The sequence below is a fragment of the Mauremys reevesii genome, linkage group 1 (genome assembly GCF_016161935.1).
Source record: "Mauremys reevesii isolate NIE-2019 linkage group 1, ASM1616193v1, whole genome shotgun sequence".
NCBI lineage: Eukaryota > Metazoa > Chordata > Testudines > Geoemydidae > Mauremys > Mauremys reevesii.
In genome coordinates, this window is record NC_052623.1 from 168,147,975 (window position 1) to 168,174,307 (window position 26,333).

Below are 26,333 nucleotides of genomic sequence, written 5' to 3' on the forward strand. Positions count from 1 at the left end.
TTCAAGACCTCTTGTTCAGTTCATGTCAAATTTCTGCCTAAGCTTCAAACCTAACTTACTAGTTTTGAGAATCCTATAACTTTTTTGTGGATTGTAGAAGAATGAGCAAAATCAGTCTTGTAACAAACTCAGCTGCTGCAACCTTTGCCAGAGCGAGTGCTGTTACTCATGATTATTTGCCTGTAAAAATGGAAATCTCATAGATTCCCCAGTTTTATTCACTGAAACAGAACTCATTCAACATTGATTTTCAAAGACGAAATATAAAATATTAACAAATTTACAAAAACATAAAATTGTACGACACATTTTGCTCAGCTAATAGGCTGTTATCTCTCTTATTAACAAATATCTAGATGCTTGATGATACTAGATCAATAAACCAGTTGCAACCTCTATTTGAATATTTCAAAATATTTGGCTTGCAGAAATGGTGTTATATAATGCAAACAGAAGCAAGAAAGCAAATGGATGGAACTAATCCAAACAGAACAATTCATCTTGGGACAGAAGTGCTGATCCTGTTCCCATTGAAGACAATGCCAAAACTCCACTGAATTCAATTACATCAGGATCAGGCCCTGACCAGTACATTCCAAACGGATTAGCTTAATTGAGGACCTACCACTGCAACAATACCCAAGACTATGGATGTCATTTCAGCACATCAACAGTAATAGAATGTGTGAACCAATCTATTTCAAATACCAGCCACACTTTATTTAAATTTCCATAATGCACTTATCAAGCTCTTTAGGCATCAGAAAACCTGTCCAGATGAACACCTTAACGCATAGCTAGATAGATATGCATTGTTATTATGCCAAGATTGAACGCATATAGTAAATTAATTCAGTTAAAGGTATAGTATATTTTCCAAGTACATTGTAGTAGACTGTTAACAATTTAGTGTGCCATTTTTTGTATCTTCCAATAATTTCAATGTTATTTATCATTTGATATTTGGACATATTTGTCTGCATATCATCTACCTTTCTAATCCAGGCTTGGGGACCGCTGTTGGACAACTCATCTGAGGACAAAATCTGTGCTCCAGTGCTTCCTGTGAATTGGCCCGGCAGAGAGTTTGACTGCGCCCAAGCATCAATCTACAAGATAAATCAGCATAAAAACAAAATAAAAAATCTGCAACTTCTCTCCATAAATATAAAGATCCATGCAATTTGTGTTATGAACTGGAACATTTCTCCCACCCCCCACCTCTTTTAAAAAAATAGGAAGTTACTAGATGGTTATAATTTAGAACTATTTTTACTTTAAAACATTTAAACCATAGAGTGACCTTGAACAAGTCATCTCCCTGTTCTTTACCACCTTACTACAACTCCTTTCATCACTTTTGTAAAGTATTTGTTCTGGAGACAAGTACAAAAATTATTACTGTCTCCCCCCAACCCCTTTCCCCCATAATTATAATCTTTTTCAGGACTAGGAAAAACTATTTCTGGTCAATTCCTTAATCAGACATGTGAAGCTGAAAAATCACCAGGTAAACTATGGTATGCCTTATATATCCTAGGCTATGGTATATTTAAAGTACTGTTTTACTATGAAAGATTTTTTTTTTTTGAATAGTATTCTCTCAAGGACTCCCACTTGAACTCTGCCTAGTATTTTATACTGTGCTCATCACAATTATTCTGGGCATGTATTTACAAATAAAATTATCACCACCTTTTAACTTCCAGCCCTGCAATCTGAAAATCAAGTTGGTTTACTTCCGGCTTATGTATCACCAACAATAAATACTCTGTGGTAAAAATTTAAACTAAAATTTTCAAATCTGAGTGGATTTTCAAAATCCATATTTGGGTATTTATATAGAGAAAGCGGCCTGATCTAAAAAACTTAGCATCATTTTTCAATGACTTCAAAAAACTTTGATAAAGAAAAAACAGAGTGCAACCCACCTGTTCCTGTGCACGATTTAACAAGCACATGGCCTCTAAATCAAATGTATTTTCTGTAAGCCTCTTCTGAGCCATTGTTCGTTCATTCATTGCTGTAGAGATGTCCACAGTCTAGGAAGAAATACAGCTTATTTATTTTTTAAAACAGATTGACTGTAATAATGTGTTCTTGCTCTAGAAGCATTTATTGTAAAATAAGGAGATATGCTACAAAAGTTGTGTTATGCATTTGAAAGTAGTAAATTAAAATGGAAAACAGATTCTACAAAAAAAGTTAATCCGACAATTGCTTCTTAAACATGTATAATCTGAGTTTTATAAAATTAATAGAAATTTTGTAGGGATAAAGTACAATACAGTGGTATTTTACTTTTTGCAGTTCTAGCATGTTCATAAATTGGTCAACAATCACTAGCCTAGTAAGCTTCAATTTTATATTTATTTTCAACAAAGAGAAATAGAGCAAATGTTCCAGATATATAATATTTTTTAAAATGCTATAAATATATTTAATATTGTCAAATACTAGAATGCAGAATAATTAATTAAATGTAAAAGGTCAGGTTCCACAGACACATAAGCAGAATTTCTTTATAAAGAGCAGTTCCTGTTAGGATTCATGTTTTAATACACACTTATTTCTCCAATGCAGTGCAACTTTTCATACGTGTATCACATGCATTTTATTAACCTGGATTTAGGTCCCACTCATCTACTTAAGACCTCTTCTCTTTCTCTCTCAATCACTTGCTTCTAATTTCTTCAAAAGGATGTACTTATTTCTGCTCATTCACAGACTGCAAGCACCTTTAATTCTTAAACCTGATTCAGAATTCTTCCCCACCAGCTGCAGTAGGACTTCAAAGGACATGCTGCTCCAGCTAATGCAAATTATTCTGGGGTGTACCTAAAACCCAAAGGCATCCAAAACACACTACTGAACAGAAACAGGAACACAATTTTAAGAGGGCAGGCCACGTAGATATCAATTTCACAGTGAAGAAGAGTGGTTTGGGACTGGCCTATTGCTGGGTAACCATGACACACTGCTGTTTCCTACCACTTAACCTGAAGCAAAGAGGTGGTAGCAAATGGCTGATCTCACCATATTAAAAAAATCAGTACAAACCAATATCACATTCAGATACAGCAGTCCAAATTCTGGTATTGTCTTTGGAAGTTAATTCACTTCAAAAGCATACAGGTAACAAATATGCCCCAAATTAAATTTTGTAAAATCAAACTTTTATAAAATTGAAGATCACAAGAATTTTTTTCTTAAATTTCAATGAGATCTCTTTTTACATATTCTCCCTGAAGTGTGAAACCTAGACTTTGCAGTACTGAGCACCTAAAAATAAAATACAATTAACCAAAGTAGAACCAGATGGCTGGCACAGAAAATTATTTAATAATCCCCTCCAAAAATTGATAGGCACTAGTGGAAATACAATGCATGCAGTGGGGACACTCAGGATAAAGACATTTACTTAGAATTTAAATCTCTCTCAGTATCAGGTGAAGAATAGGATAAAAGTTACAGTGGAACTTCTGAAATCAAATTCTGGAAAATAACGTCAGACTAAGGAGTTAAATACGAATACAGGGCAAAAATAAATTATAAGTTTCTATACGCAAATGCAAGTAACTTAAATGCAAAAATAGGTGAACCAAAATGCCTTTTAATAGAAGAGGAATCTGAACTTCTGTCATAGACATTAGTGAGTTCTTGAAACTCTCAGGAAAGAGACATGGGTGAACCAACTGGAACAGCTCCAGGCAAAGCTCTGCTCAATGCACATCAGTGGTCAAAAACAAAAACAAAAATGTTAAGAGGTACAAGTACGGGATAGAAAATAAGAACAGTATAAAGCAATCATATTCTTTAGTAGTACACTCTCACTTAGAATACTGTGTTCATTTTGGATCACCGTATCTCAAAAAAGAGAAAAACAAAGGTCCAGGGACAGGTGATTGGTATGGAGACTTCCGAATGAGGGAGAGTGAAAAGATTGGGACTGTTTACTTTAGAGAGGAGACGTGACAGAAATAATCAGTACAATGAATAGTACAGACAAGGTAAACTGGGTGTTCCTATGTAGCTTCTCACATAATATAAGGGAGTATCCAATAAAATTGAAAGGAAATTAATTTAAAACTAGTGAATATATACTTTACACAGATACATAATTAACTGACAGCTCACTACCACTGAAAATCATTAAAACCAAGGATTTGAAAAAGACTAGAAATGAGAAAAATGAGAACATCTAGAATTACATAAAACAGGATTACTAATTTTTATACATGGGATATAAACCTTCATGTTTATGGGGAAAAGATGACAACCATTCACTGTCTGTGATTAGGAAGAATCTTTCCATATGGGTAAGTTATTCCATAATTGTGCATGGTGAAGCATTTGGTACTGGCCAGTCAGATAGTAGACTAGATGGACCCGTAAAGGAATTCCTATGTTATGCAGAGAACTGCAGAACATAAACAAGCAGCATAAACAGTGACAAAGTTAATTAAAACAAATTCCAGTAATAATAATCTAAGGTGTTAATAAATTTGTGTACAACATATACTTTTTTGTGTTGACAGAGCCTCTTAAAATTTTAAGATTATTCTACTCACCAAAATTTATCTTCCTTTCTAAAGCCCCAATCCAGCAATGCACTTACGCATGTGAATAGCTCACTCAAGTCAGTAGGACTAATCACATAAGTACATGTGTACCTTTTAACTAAGTGCTTTGCTAGATCAAGGCCTATTAGCAGACACCCTACTTAGAAAGAATTTCCCCTCATGGTTGGTCACCATATTTGAGAGAGTAGTGGTTTGTATTACTCTATGGTAGCTTTGGGTCTTGGAAAATGCTTGGAGTAAGAAAAGATACCGTTTTACTTGACTAAACAATAATATGAATTTCAACATTTTATCCTCTGTAGAAGAACTCTTGCTCTCCATTTCTGAATTTCAACACTAATGTTGTACCCACAGAAATGATGCAAAATCTTGCGGCACTGAGGACTATTTTGGCAGACGGATATGCCAAACTATATTTCGTGGGGATGCTGCTGGATTTTGTGTTATACTGGCTGCAAAGATTACGCTTTTAATTAGGGGGTGTGTGCAGATTACGAGACAGGTACCTCTCAGTTTACATATCTACAGCAAATAAGTAAATCAGTAAACATTTTCAGACTTGTAGATTTCACTGCAGAATAAAACTCCTTCCACATGCTTCCTTGGCCAGCTGCCACTAAACTTCTCAATAGGCTCAGCATCTTTAGTACATAGAGAGAGTCTACTCTTCTCTCTCCACCAGCATTCATCTTTTCCAGAGAAATCCTGAAGCTGTGAGAAGGCTAACAACCGTATTTTTTTTCTCCCATCTCCAACCACACTGAATAATCACATTAGTTGGATACTTCTGCTAAAATGGTCAGAAGTAAACTAGTTACAGGGGGCAATTTTGACAGCTTATTCTGAAGCTAGTTTAGTAAATTAAAAAATGTCCCACACAAAATAGGCATGATCCTCTGATTCCTGAGGCCAATGTGGACTGATATCTGAATTGTCACCATTAGGTTTCACAGTTAACTCAGTGAGATGAATGGGACCAATTCGCATTTGTTAGATCTATTAATTAAGCTCCAATAATAGTGTGCTTGGTACTGCCCAATGCATAGAAGAAAATATGGTCCTGGCTCTAAGAACTGTATAATCTAACAAAGAAATCATTCAGATACAAAATGCACTGGGATGGCCCAGAGCATGGTTCTATCTCAAAGTGAAGCCAAGTATGTTTTTTTGTTTTGATAGGTATGCAAGCAATTCTTAGGCAGGTGTGATGAAGGGACACCATCCCCTTAAAAGAAAAAAAATTAGGAGACCAGCAGGGGGGGCGGACTACAATGGACTGACTTCTGAGGGGACAGCAAAGTAATCTGCCTCCAACAACCTCCTAAACACGCAAAAAACAGAACATAGGGTTGCAGAAGATGGGTTCTCAAAAAAAAAAAAAAAATCTGAAAATTTAAATAGTAAGTACCCGGCAGCCAAATCAGACAGAAATGTCAGGACTGAAGAGAATCAAATGGCTACCAAGGTAGACATCTGCAAATTGATTTCTGAGATTAAGGCCATGAGAGAGGATCTGATGAGCAAGCTTCTTACAGTAAAATAGGAAGATACTGACTTGGGAGATAGAGTCACTATGCTAGAGGCCGGCCTAAGAGAAGCAAGTGACAGACAGAGCTGCAGAGCTTCATGGCACTGATTGGGGGCAGGGAGGGGGAGAGAGAGAGAGAGGCAGCTTAAATTGGATAATATAAGAAACAGAGTGAAAAGAAATAACCTCAGAATTAAGGGACTGCCTGAAAACATTGAAAGAGGCAGCCAGTATCTAAACACTTCAACTGTGGATTTGTTAAATCTCAGCTCTCTGCAAGGGGTGAAAGTAGAGAGAGCACATACAGCAATGGTGCCCCCAACTGAGCCTAACAGTAACAGACCCAGAGATCTAATTGTGAAATTTCACTATAGCAGCAGAAAGACTTAATAGGAAAAAAGCAAGGGAGCATTCAAAGCTCATACTCAAATGCCACAAGCTGCAATTTTTCCATAACCTCTCTGCCCCAACCTTAAAAAAGAAGAAAGCACTGGGAGAAATTATATCAGCACTCACACAGGAAGATATTTGCTATAGATGGGGATTTCCATTTAAATTCTCTTTCAACTTGCAACACACAGTAAGAGACTTTAAACGGGGAGGGGGGGGGGGAGGGATTTACTCATATGGAATAGAACTCCAAATCTCAGACACACAAGCAGATACTCCAGAAGTAGAAAACAAGGATAAAATGCTAGAAGAATCCTGACAGATGGTGAAACCCAAAAAAGGAGGATAGGAAAAGAAAAGACAAGGGCCTCTAGAGAACATATTGCAATGACAGAAGTGAAGCTGAACAGGAGAACGCAGATACCTGATGAATAACCTACAAGGGATTTCTTGGGAGTCATCAAGAATTAACTGTTGTAAACTAACAATGTTTATGTTAGAAGGGGAATAGTATGAAATGTGCTTCAACTGGGGTGATCATAACTCTGTGATTGCTGTGTTCTTTATTTTAAAAAGTAGAGAAAATAAAGGACAATAAGGGGCAGTAGGAAGGGAGGTCCCAGGTATGGTGGAGATTGGAGCAAATAGAGAGGGGATGGGAGGAGCCTTCGGCAGGGTTCTGTATAAATCCCCCATGTAACTCAAATGATCAGATGGTAATCTACCCCTAATGGCAGAAGTACCTCCTCTGGATTGAAGAGAAGTAATCCAAGTGTTCATGGGGAGAGTATGAGGATTTAGGATCAGCAAAGCAGTCATTTGGTGGCTGATTATAAGCTCTGTTGGTATTTTATTTTTTAAACTAAGGGAAATTATCACAAAAATGGCTCTTTCTTTGGAAGTAAATGTCTTTGAATGTCAAAAGGCTAAATTATGTGATTAAAAGGAAAAAAGCCCTGGAAGAATTTAAAAACAAAAACTACTCAGATTATTTTCTATTTCACGAAACTCACTTTCAGGAGGGGAAAATTATGGACATGCAAGGTAATTGGTTTCAGCAGACATTTTCTGCTTCAGCCAAAAAAAGGGGGGGCGGGAGAAAAGAGTGGGCATAGTATTTGCTAACAATGTATATTTCAGATTAATAATCAATTTAAGAAGTAAGAGGGATGGCTTATCTTGTTGAAGGGCACAATTGTTGTGTTATTAATAACAATGGGCTTAGTGTATTCTCCCAATCAAAAGCAAAAAAAACCCCAAACCGTTTTTAAGGACTTCTTTAAAATACTGCAACACTTTGGGGAAGGGGAAATTATACATTAATCCTTTCTGGGACAGATCTGAAAGGGAAGCAGAACTGCAACAAGGTGAAAGACATTACACTGTTATTCATACACTTATCAGTTATATGCTAGACTAGATTTAATGTCAATCTCTAAATCCTTAATGAAACTGACAAGATCTGCAGAAACTGGCACCATTAGGTCAGATCATGCACCAGTGGAAGCAATATTTGATAGCTGGTGTGGGTCCCAAACATTAATCTTTTGGAAAATGAACTGCTTGCATCTTCAAGATGTATAAATAAATGATACAGACAATACAAAAAGAGGCCTTCTTTGGGAAGCATGTAAGGCACTGGTTAGGGGCTAACTGATATGCACAGCCTCTCAGCTGAAAAAAAGAAAGAGCTCAAGAAAAGGCAGAACTAAAACAGGAGATAAAAAGGCTCCAAGACCTTCATAAAAACACAGGTTCCAAAAAAGTGTATGAACAATTAACAAATATGTGGAAATTGAATGTGTTAATGACAGATGCCCCTTAGGTATACAAAGCAAACAGTTTCTGAAAAAGGAAATAAAACTGATAGGCTATTGACTTGAAAGCTAAAAAGGATTCAAGAGCAATGACTTGTTCCACCAATTAAAAACAATTAGAAAAAAGATATTTCATCAGGGAGTGTAACTAGGTGCTAATTTTGCTTTTTATTATAAAACCTTCTTACCTCTGATACTCCAAGCTCTAAAGTTATTCAAAAATATCTGGAAGTAGCAGGCTTGCCAAAGATAAACAAAAACTATAAACTTTAGATAAAGAAATAAAAAGAAAAAATCTGAGCAGCAAAAGCAAGTCATGAAAAATAGTAAAACTCTAGGATCTGATGGCTTTCCCTAATAATTTTACAAAGGTACAGCCAACCCAGTTTATCTAATTGGGACTGGAGCCAGATCAGATAATTGGGAGAATGGGAAAGTGCAGGGCTGCAGCACCGTGTAGTGGCCACAAGAGAGATCGCCCACTCCTGGACTTGTGTGCGCCAGTTGTTTGGTTAATACAGAGATCCAGGTAATGGAGGGTCAGATAAATGGGGTTCTACTTTATTTAAGGAGCTATTAGTGGGTCCCTTGAGAGGTATCTTCAATGCTATTTTGTTAAAGGATAAACTTCCACAACCTATTAAAGAAGCTACTGTGGTTATTCTCCCTAAAGCTAGAAAAGACCTTACCTTAAGCAGCTCTTATAAGCCCACATCACTGTTGAATCATGACAAAAAATTAGTAAAAATACTAGTTAACTGATTGGAGTCCATGCTCTCAGCTTATGTAAATCCAGATCAAAATGGATACATTAAGGATAGACAAATGTCAGCCAGTATTCAGCGAGTTCTTGGGATCATCCACCATACCAGATCACGAAAAGATCCTTTTTTTTTTTTTTTTTTTAAATCATCCCTTGATGCAGAGAAGGCCGTTGATAGAACAGAGTGGAGCTTTCCATTTCAAACCCTGTTCCGTAGGGGCACTGGCCCCAGTTCCTTAAATGGAAAAAACTACTCGACACCAGACCCAAAGCAGCTGTGTGAGTTACTGGGGTTAAATCTCGTGTTTGAATTACACAGAGGGACTAGGCAGGGATGTCCATTGCCTCCTTTACTTTTTGCGCTGGTCATGGAGCCTTTCACACAATGATGAGGAACAAGGAATCTAACATATCAGAAAATAGCATTAAATACAGATAATGTAATATTTTTATATAAACCAAATATTTCCCTAAAATTCGTTCCTTAAAAAAAAAAAAAAAACTATGACTTTGGGTTAGATTTGAAGTAAATCCTGCCAAATCCAAAAACCTAGCTATAAATTTGTCCAGCTCTGAAAAGCTATTCCTCCAGAAAACATTTGGGTACAAATGGGCAACAAATTCTAGAAGACACCTGGGAATTCAAGTCTTAAATAGTCTCGAAGAATTCTATGATTTGAATGTCAAACGCTACTTCAGCAAATGGCATGCTGGGGGAAGTATGCAATTTTTTTGATTGGGAAGAACAGCTAGGGTCAAAATTAACATTTTGCCAAGGATACGCTTCTTGTTTCAAAATATTTCTTTGATGATTCCAAATAAAACTAGCAGAAATACAGAGGATTTTATTGGAATAAGACCAAAAGAAAGTGAAGATACTTTGTACAACCCATTAAAACAGGATGGACTAGCTGGTTCCAAATATTCTATGGTACTATCAAGCCACTACTGCTTTGGGCTGGCTGGACAGGAGGCGCTTTAACTCATCCAAACACTTTACGGAGCAAGAACATTGTGGTGGTGTGTGCATCACTAGGCTACCATGGATTAATTTAAAAAAAATAAAAAAAATAAAAAAAAATCACACCCTCCAGAAATTTACACACATCCTATAGTAAGGCTACTCTACATATCTGCAATAGAACTAGATATAAAAGATCTTTTACTTTGCCAAATGATACCCACTGCAAATAATCGAGATATTAACCCAAATTACAAACCAGAGAGCTTTAAAAATTGGGAGAGGAATGGAATATATATGGTTGACCAGCTACTGAGTAAAGAAACTTTTCTAACTTAGAGAGCAAAATTTACTTTAACTGGCCCGCTCTCCCATGGTAACAGTACTTTCTAGTTAGACATTATATTTCTTTCAACTTTTAGAAAAATTGTTTTATACAGAAACCTAATTTTAATAGAAGTGGTGGCATCTGGTCAATTAGGAAACAATAGGTTATAACTAATTCAATCTTTGCAGACAACTTTCCTAACAAAAAATGTCCATATATGACATGCTAGGAAAAGGACCTGGATAGAAAAACTATACCAGAGGAATGATGTTTGGTCTGGAAAAGTGTACCAGCAACTTCAGACTGTAGCACAATAAAAGAAAATTACTTTAAGATATTGTTTCAATGGTACCTCACACCAGTCAGGTTATTTACACACACACACACACACACACACACACACACACACACACACACACACACACACACACACACTTGAATGGGAACAAATGTTGGGAGAAATAGTGAACGAAGAGATTTTATGCATATATGGGGCACATGCCCAGTGATCAGAGAATACTGGGATGTAATCCATCACCAAATATTTTTGGATATTTATTACCAAATGAATGATCCTTTGGTAATCCTCATGTGGCTTCCTAGAGGAAATGGTCACACAAAAAGTAATGAAGAATTAATCTCTCATCTAGTAGTAGCTCTTCAGTTACTGATAGACTCCCATTGGAAAAAAAAAATAGTCCAACTGTAGAGGAATGTCTCAAAAATAAGGAAGGCGGTTATTATAGAAAAATTAACACACCAGTTATATACTCAGCAAAATAGACAGAGGACAAATAGATACTTAGATGTTTAGTTACCTTTTATTCAATACTCAGACAAAGTACATTGACCTGCAAAAAACCCCACCACACCTGTTCAATTTTTTTTTGAATATTTACATTTGATAGACATCCTGGTCCGTTAAATATGTATAATCGGAGATTTCATTCAATTAAATAAAATAACTAAAAACAAAATGTCATAGGTATTGTAATGATGATCACTCTGTAATATGGGAAAGTCCTCCTAAATAGAGATCTGATGTTTATATTCCGGTATAATGTCTCTTTAAACAAAAGCTCATTGTTGTAATGATTATTCTTTTGCTTCCAATATTTACATGGTAAGGATTCTAAACCTGTTAATACTTCCTAAATTAATAAATAGTAAAAAACAACTGCATTTCAATGTAATTCTGAACCAGTACTAAAATACATTCAATGAAGCTCTTCACACATAGTCCTTTAATACTGAACTTGTCAAATTTAAAAATATATTAATTCAGTAAGAAACAGCCAGCTAACAGAGTTCTGGCATTAAAAAATAAATGTTACAGGTTTTTGTTTTTAAAAAGAAAAAACCAACACTTGCAGGTGAAATATTTGTTTTGCCTACTATATTTACAAGAAACACAAAATATTACTTTGACTGAAAGTGATTAAAGAAAATTTTGACTATTTCACTATTCTATTTTTTCCACTTTGTTTATTTTGTGTATTTGACAGTACCACTTTATACATAGTCAATTTCTCCTTTACATTTTGTGGGTTTTACATAAAAAAACAAGAGAGAAGACAAATATTTAGGAAAATGTGATTGTAAAACTACAGAAATGGGCAGACACAGTCAGGTATATATATGTAGTACTGGAAACTACTTTCAAATCATTTTTTAAATTGATTACATTTCAAGTTGATGTTGATTTAACATTGGTAGGCCATTGGTAACTATTGTTTTAGATTCTCTGGTTCAGGAAGACTAAGCTTGGAAGGTTTTCTTGGCAATGACAAGGGCTAGAAGCTTAGTTTTTATTTTGAAATGAAAGATTAAATTTCACAGAAACTAAGAGGTCACCCGTGGACAGACGGAAATACCATGGCTGACTATATGCTGCAATAATTAGCACTCATATGAACAGCCTATCTCCAAAAGCCAAAATAGGTTAGCCGATTTAGTCATTAAAAGGGCAAATACTACTGATATGAACAATTTATTTACAAAGATTACAACTAGATCCCAGAGCGAGCAGGTAACAGCTTTCTTTTTGTAAAATAAGATGTGTTATTTCCCTTCCCTACCTGTGCAAGAGCTGGTTTGGGGAAAACATCATCTTTGCTTTCTTCTTTACTTTTCTCAACTGGAACCCATTCTCCATAGACACTGTCAGCTTCCTTTTTCCTGTGTTGAGACCCAGATGAGACAGGGAACTCCTTTGTCAATGTTACCTGATTTTTTGGTGCTGGTTTTACGATAGGAGTGGTCTTAAAGAAAAAGAAGCATTTTATGATTAGGAAGTGATAAAGCACAATATGCATACATGGTCCTATTCCACAGAAACAATTACTGTAGGTTTTGTGAATACTGAGCGCCAAACACTATTTCAATTTTCTCTCCTTAGCTGCTATTAAAATTAAAACTCTAAAGATACAGCCTCTGAACTAAAATCGGGAAGATGTTATTTAAAATTTTGAGACTGGATCCTTGTTTCACAAATGAAGAGTGAAGTGACACCTAAACGGGTAGTTTTTCTTTTAGTTCATAAACAGTGTTAGAATTATTAGGGAGTAAAGGTGCTAAATAAATGAAGATTATTATTGCTGATGATGAGAACAATACAGGAAATGCCTAATTCTAAAGAGTGAGGAAAATATTGATTGCTCTGTGAAAAACCCAAGATGTGACTCTGGACCCTTCCCCTCCACATTAGAAAATCATGACGTTTCACAAAATAAAAATAAATAAATGCTTCAGCTACATTAATGGAATACGTGTTGTACTCACACAATTAAAATGATTTTAAATCTTCTGGCACATATACAGTTTCAGCATTAAATGTGGGGAAAATGCAGGTAAATAAAGAAACTGAAAACTAAGTAACTCAAAGTATCATTTAACAGCATCATCATATCTTTACTTTGTTCTGGAAGAGAATATATTCCTATTTTGTCATAGAGATGAGACATTTCGCATTTGTGTTTTAGTGAAGTGGACTATCAAAGTAGAATGCTACATATACTTAGTTATGGAATAAAACATGCAAAAACAGAAGATCAAATGTTACGTGCCCAAGAAAACCAAGACCTAGATGCACTGTCAAAGCTAGATCTTGCCACATGATGCTTATACAGAATATACAAATATAAAAACAACACAGAGCAAGTGTTGCAGGTATCACTGATTTCAACGGTGTACAGTATATCCAAAATGACAGGACGAAAGAATTTCTAAAGTACATATAAAATTAACTTACTATAGTTCTGCAATTAAATGTATACAAAGTAATAACTGTAAGCCATTGTTTGGCAAGCATGTATATAAAGAACAATAATAATTAATACATCAGAAAGAATGTATCTAGTTTTGACTCCTGAACAGTGCCTTCTCTCTCCCAAAAAAATTCTAAAAACTCATCTATATTCTGTAAAGCATTCAAGCTATGAATACACTTCTCTCTTTGTTCTAATACTACTTAGCACTAATATAGTGCTTTCTATCTTCAAACAGCTTTACAATATTATTTATTCCTCACAACACTCCTGTGAGGTAGGTAAGATTTAAACCCATTTTTCACATGGGAAATGGGCAGAAACATTACATGACTTGCCTAGGCCACAAAAGGAAATGTGTGTCAAAACTAGGTTTAGAATTCGGAGGTTCTTAATTCCAAGTCCCATGCTCTCAGGGTCTCCCCTCTATCTGTGTATTGCAACATATTCTTTTTCCTGCTTGCGGTTTTGTGTTATCAGCTCTTAATGGCAGGGGCCAGCCGAGCACAATTCACTTACTACAACTGTACATAGTAATATGCAGTACTATAACAACACCATCTTGATCAATTAAATCTTAGGCAAACCTAGCCAAAGAGAAACCTGCTAGAGTTGTACACAGATGATGGACTGATGTCTTGGAGGGGATATTAATAGACTCCACCTCTCGATGAGAAGTCAGGAAACTAAGTGCCCACAAGATACAGTCACTCTAAATATCTGATCACACTAGCAAGAGAGAACACATTGCCATAAAGAACTCTGCTCACCCTCTTCCCCTTGTACTGCATATTCCTTTTGGGAGATTTAAAGATATAATGAAAACCAAATACTATTATATTAACACAAATAAAAGAACAACAGCAATGGAACCATGGGATCTAATTAAACTGAATCAGTTCTCAGACAGAATACAATACATACTGTCCAAAAGCTACACTATCATCTACAATTAATATATTACCAGAAGCTTCTTCAGGTTTACAAAACACATGGCTGATCACCTGACCCTTGGTACAGTTTTATGTGGATACAGCAAAAATAAAGTCCCAGAGTTCCCTGAGCTGTGTTTAAGGTAATCAAAACTTGTCTTGTGTTGTAATAATGCTGACATATAATCCAAAAAGATTTTAGTTTGAGAAGATGCAAACTTCAGCATTTCTAAGTTCCTTGCTATTTATAGCAGTCTGTGTTGCAACTGAGGATTTCTGCATACGAAAACAGTACCAGGAAAAAGGGTTTTGTTTGTTTTAAGTGGGATGTCTTTCACTCAGCATGAAAGCAACAGTTCCAGCAGGCAACAAAGATCCTAGAACATTGGTAAGTCTTTTAGAGAAGAGAGACATTCAATAAGCATATTCCATTTTTCTCTGGTACACCCAGTTCATTAAACTCTTCCTCTGTCCATCAGTATTATTTTGAAATGCTTTGTTGTCCTGTATAAAACTAATTAAATCTGTATGATCTGAAGAAGTTTTCTTCAAGTCACTCACCCACTGCAGAACTGCTTTCATTTTGCCATAGAACTTTGTCAGCATTTCCCGCCACCCCCACTCAGTACCTGAAAGAAGTTCCACAACAGCGTGTAAACGATTATGCAGCAAGTCCAAATACTTAGACATTGCCATTTTCAGGTGCTGAATGTCCCCAATAAACAAGGAAGTGCATTTGGTAAATTGATTTAAAATGAAGGCAAGTGATGGAGGATGTGCTCTGTTCACTGTTCTTGACTCTCACAATGGACTTCAATCAAAAACTTAGCCCCCCTAACTAACTATTTTTAAGCCTCCAGTTTCTACATTGAGCAGCAATGACAGTATCTTTTGCTCAGCCCTCACATGACCCGTTTTGGTCCTGATCCTGCAAATAGCTAAACACATGAGTAAGAGCTTCTCTATACACAGAGAAGTTATACCAGTAGAAAGTAGGGTATGAATTTAAACCACTGATGATATTGGTATTACTCCTTGTGTGGACAGACTTATTCTGGACACTCATTTTGGAAGGGATTTAAACTAAGCCAAAAAAAGCCACTCTTACTCCAAAGTAAGTGTGTCCACATGGAGAGTTATATCAGTATAACGATACCAGTTTACCTACACCTGTATAACTGGTGAAACTTTCCCATGTACAGAAACTCTAAGGCTTGGTCTACACTGGAGGGAGGTGGGAGAAAAAATTGATCTAAGATACACAACTTCAGCTACGAGAATAGCATAGCTGAAGTCAACGTATCTTAGATCGACTTACCTCCCATCCTCACAGCACGGGATCAACGGCCGCGGCTCCCCCGACGACTCCACTTCCGCCTCTCGCCCTGGTGGAGTTCCAGAGTTGACAGCAGAGTGTTCAGGGATCGATTTATCATGTCTAGACGAGACGCGATAAATCGATCCCCAGTAGATCGATTGCTACCCGCCAATCCGGCGGGTAGTGTGGACATACTGTAAGTGTTTACAGGATTGAGGCCTTTATATAAAGAAGGCAACCACTACTTCTTCCCCCAACCTCAAAAGAAACTAAGGTGTATAGTGAGATTACTCAAATTGTCAGCAGATTAAGAGTGGCTAAACTCCATGCTAATTAATTTCAAAACGAATTCATTTAAAGTCAGTCAGTGTGTTTCTACCAATATTTGTAACTCAACCTCTCCGCCCCAAAAAGCGCCACACCAACCTTAAATATGCTGTATTGGAAAACTGTTTAAATAAAAAGGGCTCATCTGTTTTCAGGAGTTTCTAGCTTTAATCAGAACTCCTGAGGACCTGCCAAATCCTTCGATACCTCATCTGCTACAAATATAAAAAAGACAAGGTTACCAGCTGTGGCTAAAAAGAATGATTACATCTTTCCGTTCCAAGATCTGGTGAAAAATTCCACCAAGGAGAAAAATGTGTTTTTGTAGAAACCTAACATTTAAACAGTTCCGTTACTGCTCTGTTTGTACTACAAAAAAAAGTGTTATGAAGTTTGTAGTGTCAGAAAATTATAGTGTAATAAAGTGGATGCCACTCATCTGCAGTGTGTAGCTACCTCTTAATAAGCTTCTCATACTAGTGACTAGTTCCATCACAGACTATTTCCACAAACACCTGGTCATGGTAGATAACCTGGCAAAAATACACCGAAAACTCTCTGTAAGACCAGAAAAACTTCTTAAGATGGTAGGTGATCTACACAAGTACCACATTTAATGAATATTAGTCCATATAAAACAAATTTAATATATTGATTCAGTTTAAATATCTGTTAATTCTAAACTGGCTAAAAATATATTTGATATTGGCAAGTGGAGAGTTAAGAGGGATTGTAAAACAATCTTGCTTCAGCTGGTGTCCTAATCACCCAGCTTTAAATTTATTTCCAGACAACATACATTATTAACAGAAAAAACTGTATTAGTGTAATATTAAGGTGAACAAAAAAATCAATAAACTTGAAAATTAAGGTTAAACATGCAACCTTAACTCTGCCTCTTTATGAAAATAACCTGATTATGTGATTGGATGCTATCAGCTGAAACAATACACTTAAGATATATGCACCTAAGATAACATTGTCTTGAATTTAAAGAGGAGGCAGAATTAAGGTTAGCTTTTATTATCCCAGACTTTTAAGAGCTTAACTATGCCCACCTGGACAGTACTCCAGCTGCTCCATTTCCATCAATTATATGTTTTTGCAGTTTAAACTGGTCTAAACCTTTAGATTACCTTAGGTAGCTAAAACTGATCTACACATTTAGATCACTTCAAGCTGCTTTCTGAAAGGTGTACAAAGCAGATAAAGGCTAGACAAGAATTGGTAGGGTGCAGATCAAGAGGGGGCACTCAGACTAGTCATTTAAACCAGTTTTATAACAGAAAGCTACTGCATGTGCTCAATATGCATTTTTCAAATGCTCCTAAATTTAGTAAATTAAAATGAAAACAACCAACATGAATAGTCCTCAGTAATTATACTAGGGCTGTTAATGAATCGCAGTTAACTCACACGATTAACTCAAAAAAATCAATCAGTTCTAATCGCACTGTTAAACAATAGAATACCAATTGAAATGTATTAAATATTTTGGACGTTTTTCTATATTTTCAAATATATTGATTCAATTACAACACAGTATATAAAGTGTACACTGCTCACTTTATTTTTTATTGTAAGTATTTGCACTGTAAAAATGATAATAGTATTTTTCAATTCACCTCATACAAGTACCGTAGTGCAATATCTTTATCATGAATACACAACTTACAAATGTACTTTTTTTTTTGTTACATAACTGCACTGAAAAACAAAACAATGTAAAACTTTAGAGCCCACAAGTCCACTCAGTCCTATTTCTTTTGCAGCCAATCACTAAGAGAAACAAGTTTGTTTACATTTATGGGAGATAATGTACATTTGCAATGTCACCTGAAAGAGAGACAGACTTTTGCATGGCACTTCTGTAGCAGTCATCGCAAGGTATTTACATGCCAGATAAGCTAAACATTCGTATGCCCCTCATGCTTTGGCCTCCATTCCAAAGGACATGCTTCCATGCTACTGTCGCTCGTTGAAAAAATCATGCGTTAATTAAATTTGTGAATGAACTCCTTGGGGGAGAATTGTATGTCTCCTGCTGTGTTTTACCCACATTCTGCCATATATTTCATGTTATAGCAGTCTTGGATGATGACCCAGCATGTTGTTCATTTTAAGAACACTTTCACTGCAGATTTGACAAAACGCAAAGAAGGTACCAATGTGAGATTTCTAAAGATAGCTACAGCACTCAACTCCAGGTTCAAGAATCTGAAGTGCCAAAATCTGAGAGGGATGAGGTGTGGAGCATGCTTTCAGAAGTCTTAAAAAAGCAACACTCTGATGTGGAAACTACAGAACCCAAACCACCAAAAAAAAATCAACCTTCTGCTGGTGACATCTGACTCAGATGATGAAAATGAACATGCATTTGTCTGCACAGCTTTGGATCATTATCGAGCTGAACTCATCATCAGCATGGACACATGTCCTCTGGAATGGTGGCCAAAGCATGAAGGGACATATGAATCTTTGGCGCATCTGACACATAAATATCTTGCAACGCTGGCTACAACAGTGCCACGCGAATGGCTGTTCTCATTTTCAGGTGACATTGTAAAGAAGAAGCAGGCAGCATTATCTCCTGCAAATGTAAACATACTTGTTTGTCTGAGTGATTAGCTGAGGAAGAAGTAGGACTGAGTGTAGTTGTAGGCGCTAAAGTTTTACATTTTTTTTTATTTTTGAACGCAGTTATTTTTTGTACATAACCTGTAAGTTCAACTTTCGTGATAAACAGATTGCACTACAGTACTTGTATTAGGTGAAACGAAAAATACTATTTCTTTTATCACTTTTACAGTGCAAATACTTATAATCAAAAATAAATATAAAGTGAGCACTGTACACCTTGTATTCTGTGTTGTAATTTAAATCAATATATTTAAAAATGTGGAAAACATCCAAAAATATTTATATAAATGGTATTCTATTATTTAATCACGGTAAAAAATGTTAAATCATGCGATTAATCGCGGTTAATTTTTTTAATCACTTGGCAGCCTAAATTATACACATGTCCAAGTTTTATATTCCAAACTTCAGTCACAAGTTTTCCACATATTCAAGAATGTTTTAAAGTGGAAAAAAAGTGTTCTATATTTCATTTTCTTTCCACTCACTCAAACCTGAAAAAACAGCTGAAGATATTTTCTTCAATCTTTCAAAAAATAAAAAAATCCACTTTTGGGGAGAAGCCAAACAGGGAAAATTTTACCCCAAAGTTGAATAATTCAGAAAGTTTTAAGCATATGAAAACATGAAACTAACAAAAATGTATTTGCATTCTAAACTATAAAGTACTTGCTGCCACCATGAGGGCTGTTTTAAATAAGCAGCATTATGCAAGGCTACATGATAGTCTTCTGTATATATGTATCAGTTTCTACACCGTAACATTGCCTTGTTTATTATTCTGAGCCTTATCTGGGTAACAAATAATACCAGCCTTAAAAACATAATATTTCATTTAATTGTACATTTTTTTATATTCTTCAGGACTTTGATCGCCATACCGTGAAGCCTAGTCAGCACTAGGCGCTGAGAGAGATTCAGGCATGTTCAATAAGGATGAAATCTTCAGAGATTTTAGATAAAATATGAAAAAAATCTCTACTGAGCATGTGTGAAGTAAGATTTTTCAAGGAGTTATAATTTGCCCATATTTGGTCAAATTTTCAAGGGCACAGGAAGAGGCACATACATCCCTGATACAAAGGCCACAGCCCTGCTAAATTTCAAGTCTCTGATTCAAAGCATAGGGGTGCTAAAGCTGTTCAAAAAACAACAAGAAAACCCAAACGGTTGCCAGAATCTTCCAACATGGGCAAAAAAAGTGTATTTTCCCTAGGTTCATTCTCGGAAACAGCTTAACCATTCAGGTTTAAATTTTCCAGACAAGTATATTCAACCTTAGTTAGCCATGTGGCATGGAAAACTTCAGCCCAAATGCTTAAAGTTTGGCAAAGTTATAAGCAACTGAAAACATGATCCTATAATGGGAAGTGTCAGGCAGCCTCAATAATATACAGTATTCATTACCAGCCCAGGTGTTTTGTGGTGGTTGTTTTGTTTTTGTTTTTGAAAGAATAAAGATAAATACTGTACTTTTTACCTGTATTGCATCTTAAAGGTAGGCACATCTAGGTAGTCTGTCCCCACCCCGACCCCAAGCCCTAGCCCAACCCCTACATGCTGGTCACCCACTTATAGCTAGGTGTAGGCGTTGAAGACACTGAAATTCACAGGCAAAGCTGTGACCTCCGCTGCCAGCCCAAGGCAGCCAGAGCAGGAGTAGCACTGGGGTCTATGCTGCTTTCCCGTAAGCCAGAGGTGCTGTTTTCATGCTCCCCTCCCTCAACCTGGGGGGAGAGGCTGTTTTCACCACCAGTGCCCCTCTCACCCCACCCCAGTCAGGAGGGGAACAAGCTTGCCCAGGCCGAGAAAGAAGCGGCCTGCAAGGAAGTGCCTAGCAGCCTCTGGAACCTGGCACGGAGTGTGAACTGCTGGAGCCGAAGCTGCGTTTTGTTCAGAGTTACAAACATTTTGGAGTTACAGATAACCTCCATTCCTGAGCTGTCTGTGATTCTGAGGTTCTACTGCAAGAACTGAAAAATTAGCTTTAAAAAACTGTTAGTTAAAGGAAATCAGTTGTTTTTAAATATATGAATTTTAATCAGACAATGTCTCTAGAAAGAAAAATAGTGAGTTTTAATCTAGCGACAAAAGCTTCTCTTAATTTGGCCATGAACTTCACTGAGTTTTGACTAGTCTCTTACTATGGCATTCAAGTAGGTATGTTGTTGTTGAAATGTTGTTAACATTCCATTGCAAATCCATGTCAAGATAAAAACTGCAATTCTGTAATAAACTAAAATTTCCTCCATTGATAAGGGTCATCAAATTTGTTTTTCCTGTACCTATATACATTTGCTAAAATAAAACAAAATTAAAACTTATAATCTATAACTGTTTAAAGTACTTACATTTAAGTTGAAAAAAATGGGTTTAGGTTCATTGAGTTTAAAAGGATGATTATAGAAAGGGCGTTCTTCCTCCTCTTCATCAGAATCATGAGGCTTGTTCACGATCACGTCATCTGTGCTTTGTGCAATCTTCTTGCATTTCTACCAAAAAATAACTCTGAATCAATCTGAACATCTGGACAGAAACATTCCTTATTTCTACAAGAAATGACAAATTTGTTGAAGTACATATTTAAGATCGGGAATAAAGGAATTATAAACGAGTTGATCGTTTGGGGAACTCTTTAAAAAAAATTCAACTAGCATGAACATATACTTCTGCCATTTACTTGTACATCGTCTATCCATTGAAGTGTGTCCATCTTGTCTAGATAGGCTTTGAGCCCTACTCTTATATCCATCGAGAGCCATACTATAATCAAAGGGGCTGCATGGAGCTATTTGCAGGATCCAAGGCTAAAATTATGAGCTCTTCAAAAGCACAGACTGTCTCTTACTATGTGCTTGTACAGCACTAGCACCCAGGACAATGGGGCCCCCTCTCCTGATTGTGGCTTTTAGGCACCACAACACAAATGTTTAATAGTAGTAGTAGTAAATAAAATAAAATAATAAAAAAGACAGCTCACTTATTTAGTTGGTCTGCAAGAAGATTTCCACACAAAATGACAGCAAGGAAAACCCCAAGAAACAATTACTGGTTTTCACTGGTGGTGCAGAAATCTTCCCAAGTGCAAGGGTTTTAAAAGAAAGATTGGGACACCTCCGAAATGTTTTGCAGGTTAGAAGAACTGAACAGGACAATCCCACTTTGCATACTGTGCAAGTGAAACCTAAAAATGTACAGTAAGTGGGGAGGTGCTAAGAACAAATCTATGTGGCAGTCCAAGTTGTTACTCTTCCAGGAATATGTAAAAGCAACTTTAGGGTAGGCTGTAACAGTATGACTGGAATATGAGGGAAGAGATATTTTCCTGAAAACGACTGGTGGACTAGCATTTAATAACAAATTACTATTTATTACTTATAGACTGGCTTGTACTTTTTACTCCAGAGGTATCTGTAATTGCATTGGTTTGAGGTGAGTTTGAGAACATGATAAAGTTGGAAATTCTGACAGCCAAAATAATTAATGGTGTTTTTCTGTCATGAAAAGGAGCAGAGAAAATAGTGGCAATGTCACCGTTCATCATTATATATTAGTAACAAATTGGAGACATTACATGGCTCAGGGGATTGGTAAAAAGATTTAGAGCCAATCATCTATAACTTATTGGTTCAACTCCAATTCATATCAGCAACAATCAGAAGTTATAACCATTTGATGATTGTTTAATGGCCTATTCGGAGTTAAGGAGCCATACCACAAAAACTACCATTGCAATGGCATGCTTCTTGTCAGTCTCAACAGAAACCAAAAACTGAATAGACTTGGAGACTGTGCTACTATCTGTGTCAAGTCCCTCCAAGTCAAGGTTGAAACACACCTGTGTCATGGGGCAATGAGGGGAAGCCTGCACTGCCACTATACCATGTTATACCTAATATGTGGATAGTCAAATTTCAGTCTTTCTTTATGTGAAATGGCATCTTTTCCATGAACACTACAATTATTATTTTATAAAAAAAAGCTTAGATGTCAGAACTGTGATAGTTTTTAAAATGACACAATGGCATCTTTGAATAGAAATTTTTCAGTGTGAAAACTTGAGAACACATCCCAGAACTTAGTAAAATTAGACAGCATGAAGTTTCCTGTGACAGAAGAAACAAAGTGCAAAGATTTCTTTCGTGAGCTGAACAAAAAGAACTTTAATATACTGCAATTGGTCCAGGTCATAATTTTAATCATCAAATTCTGTCCTTGGGTACACATACATAAGTCTCACCAAAATCTAGAGGAGCTGAACATGTGCAGTAAAGGATAAAATTTGATTCAGAGAGTAAAAAAGTGAGATTTTTTATATTTTTAAATTATAAAAGTCAGTGACTGACTGCTATAAGATGACAAACATCAAATTTTCAATATTAATATAAGTTGTGAAGAAAATATGATAAACCATTAGGGTTCAATCTTGCAGTCTTCCCACAAGCAGACTTTCATGAGAATTAAACATATAGAATTACAGCTTGACCAGACACCTAGTTATTAACAGTAACAGTTGGCTAGTTATTTTCAAATTTAATTTCCTTACCTCAGTGAGCTCCTTTATTGTATCTCTTGCTGACTTCTGAGTAACTTTCTCCTCCTTCTTTGCTGGAGCTATAATAGGCAGTAGGCTTGGTGGTAAGGGGACACCAGCCTTAGCACACATGGCAGCTGCATTAGCTTTGGCTATTTCAAGTAGCTGGGCCTTGTCTATAAGAATATTAAATATTAATTAGTGGGCCTTTAAAGATTTCTGACGGCCAACGTATATGTATAGATATACATATATACTTGATCATAAGCTGGTTCGTTTATAAGCCGATCCCCCCAAGATGGATAAGTAAAAATGGAAAATTTTTATAACCCGTTCATAAACTTTGACTCCCAGGCCATCAGGATAAGCCACTGGCAGGCCGAGATGGTTTGTTCGCAGGCACGGAGGTAAACCTAAGTAAACAAAGTGTCATGGCGCGCCACCTGCTTACCCTGACGGGCCGGGACAGCAACTGGTGGGGAAATTGGGGGGGAGGGGAGGGGGAGAAAGCTGAGAGTCAGGGGAGTAAACCCTGTGATCACCCCCCACATTACCCCACCCCTAGCCCAGGACCCCCACTCTCTCCCCCATCCCATCCCACCCCACCTTATCTGGGGAGGGCCAGGGGAGGAGGATGTCTCTGGCCTGGCTGGAGCTGCTCCAGCAGGCTGGTCAGCGTGGCCACAGCCTGCTCCGGCAGGCCAGACCGGGCGACGTGGCTGCAGCATGTTCCAGAGGGCTGAGCTGGGCAGCACGGCCGCAGCATGCTCTGGCTGGCCGGGCGGCACGGCCACAGCCTGCTCTGGGGGGCGGGGCAAGTGGCACGGCTGCAGCCTGCCAGTCCTGGAGCTGCAGCTGCTTTGGAGGCTGGGGGGACAGCAGCGTGGCCAGAAGAGGACAGACTCTGGCCCCGCCTCTTCCCTTCTGGCTCTGCTGCCTCTCCTTGCTCCCTCTGTTGGGGAGAGGGGCTGTGTCCCACCTCTCCCTCTCTATAACTGTTCATAAGCCGACCCCCTTTTCTGGTGCTTTGCTTTTTTAATAAAAAAATTTGGCTTATGAACGAGTATATGCAGTAATAATTTTAGGACCAGTTGCAATACTAAATCAGTTTTTCCACCCGCCAACCAAACTTTATGAAAGTAAAAACAGCACACACACATACACAAAATATTATTCACACTTTATATATATTTAAAAGTAACATGGAACATTGCATTCACTTTTCCCTCATATCACAGAAGGCATATAACTAAAGAGACCTGCATAGGAGGAAAAAAAATGGGTCTGTGCTTTTTTTTTTTTTTTTTTGCCTCTTTATGGTGTATAAAGGCCTGAAGGGTTCCCTCCCCCCGCCCAAAAAAAAAAGAGAGTGTTAGTTTTTTCTGCTTGGTTTTTACTTTAGAAATTCAGGTCTGTGTGACTTGAGAAACAGTGAAACAAAAACTTTACAAGAGTGAGAAAACATGAACTGAGAAGGGAAGAAGTCCTTAAGACTACCTAAAATTCCAGATTAGAGAAAATTCCAGATGTGTGTGTGTGTGTGTGTGTGTGTGTGTATTTTGGTCAATGCCTATTTAACTTAATTGACTAATTAACATTTTGCAGACATTGTTTAAAGATTCAACATCATGGCCTCTTATATTAAGGCGAAAGTTCACAATATTCATCCTCTAAGACATGTGAAAAGGTACTCCCACAAAAACTATGGAAGACCAGAGTTGACATTCCTGATATTTCTCAGGTAAAAGTGAGGGAGAAAGAAGTCATAAAGAAACAAAAATGGGGCACAAGCCCCATTTTTCTGAAATCCTTTGCAGCTCACTTTTAAACCGACTATAACCAAAACAATCAGGAATTTAACAAGCATTTTATGTCATAGGTTAAACACTCTGAATATATATCTCAAACTGTTAAGAAATTTACTAAATGTTAAAAAATTTTAAACATGACAAGATTCTGCTTTTTCATGGAAAATAAAAAATGTGGCTTCTAATGTATAGAGAAGGCAGGTAATGGAAATACATGAAGCATATTTGTGTATTCTAATAATTGTGACTCTTAAACCACTTTCCAAAAAATCCTGCAACATCCAAATAAATGAAGTATCACCACCTTAAGCAAGAAGTTACACAGGTAAACCCTCATATATCAAGATGAGATTCCCCTTACTTTTTAAGCAATGAAAAAGATCACACAGCTTCATAGCCTTGCAGCTACAGAAAGGCCTCCAAGTGAAGCTTTACGTGAAACTGCAGCGGCAGAAACTCACCTCCCCAAAAAATGCTCTAACTCCCCCAGGGAAAGCTGAACATGCTGAGTAGGGGCTACATCTCTGCTCATGCTAAGCCAGCTCTTGTTTCCAGATATTTTCTCCCTCCACTGGCTCCAACAATGTGAAATGGGTGGGACAAGGCAGTATACTGAGCTGTCCAACTCTTCATCCTCTCATTTCTTAGGCAATGAGACTAGCTGGGGTTGGGAACAATTTAAGAATCTGCCTCCCGCCCCAAATGCTGTGAATATAAAGCTACTCTAGCACCTGTACTATTCTAGGCTGAGAGAGGGAAAAGACAAAGGAGTGAAGTGAGGGGCATAAGATGTGGCCCAAGGTGAAATCAGGAAGCAGAGCAAACACATAAGGAACAAAAACAAAACTATTTCAAAAATCAGGGAGAATGGATAGGAACAGATAAACCAACGAAAACGTATAAATGACTTCTTTATTTTAGGGTGGGAGTATACTGAAGTTTCTTTCAGCTACAGACCAAAATAACTATTACATCTAAATAACCAATAGCAAAAAAAGAAACTCAAGAAATATCAACTCCTCACTACAATTCTTCACAGTGGGGATTCTTCCTCTTCCCCAAAGATAAAAATTAAATTGAAGCTCTGCTCCTTGTGGCAGGAAAGAGGCAGAGGATCCAAGAAAACAATGTGTGATAT

The 26,333-nt window shown here is 37.0% G+C and overlaps 1 protein-coding gene across 1 annotated transcript in view; it reads right to left on the reverse strand.

The window, feature by feature from the left end:
• SON (SON DNA and RNA binding protein) overlaps positions 1 to 26,333 on the reverse strand; it is a 60,687-nt gene that overhangs the window by 16,389 nt on the left and 17,965 nt on the right. Inside the window, exons 5-9 of the mRNA XM_039488250.1 lie at positions 23,400 to 23,563; positions 21,205 to 21,345; positions 12,449 to 12,631; positions 1,932 to 2,042; positions 993 to 1,109 (exon numbers count right to left, since the gene is read on the reverse strand). Of these exons, the coding sequence (XP_039344184.1) occupies positions 993 to 1,109; positions 1,932 to 2,042; positions 12,449 to 12,631; positions 21,205 to 21,345; positions 23,400 to 23,563 (716 nt within the window). The remainder of the gene's footprint in view (positions 1 to 992; positions 1,110 to 1,931; positions 2,043 to 12,448; positions 12,632 to 21,204; positions 21,346 to 23,399; positions 23,564 to 26,333) is intronic.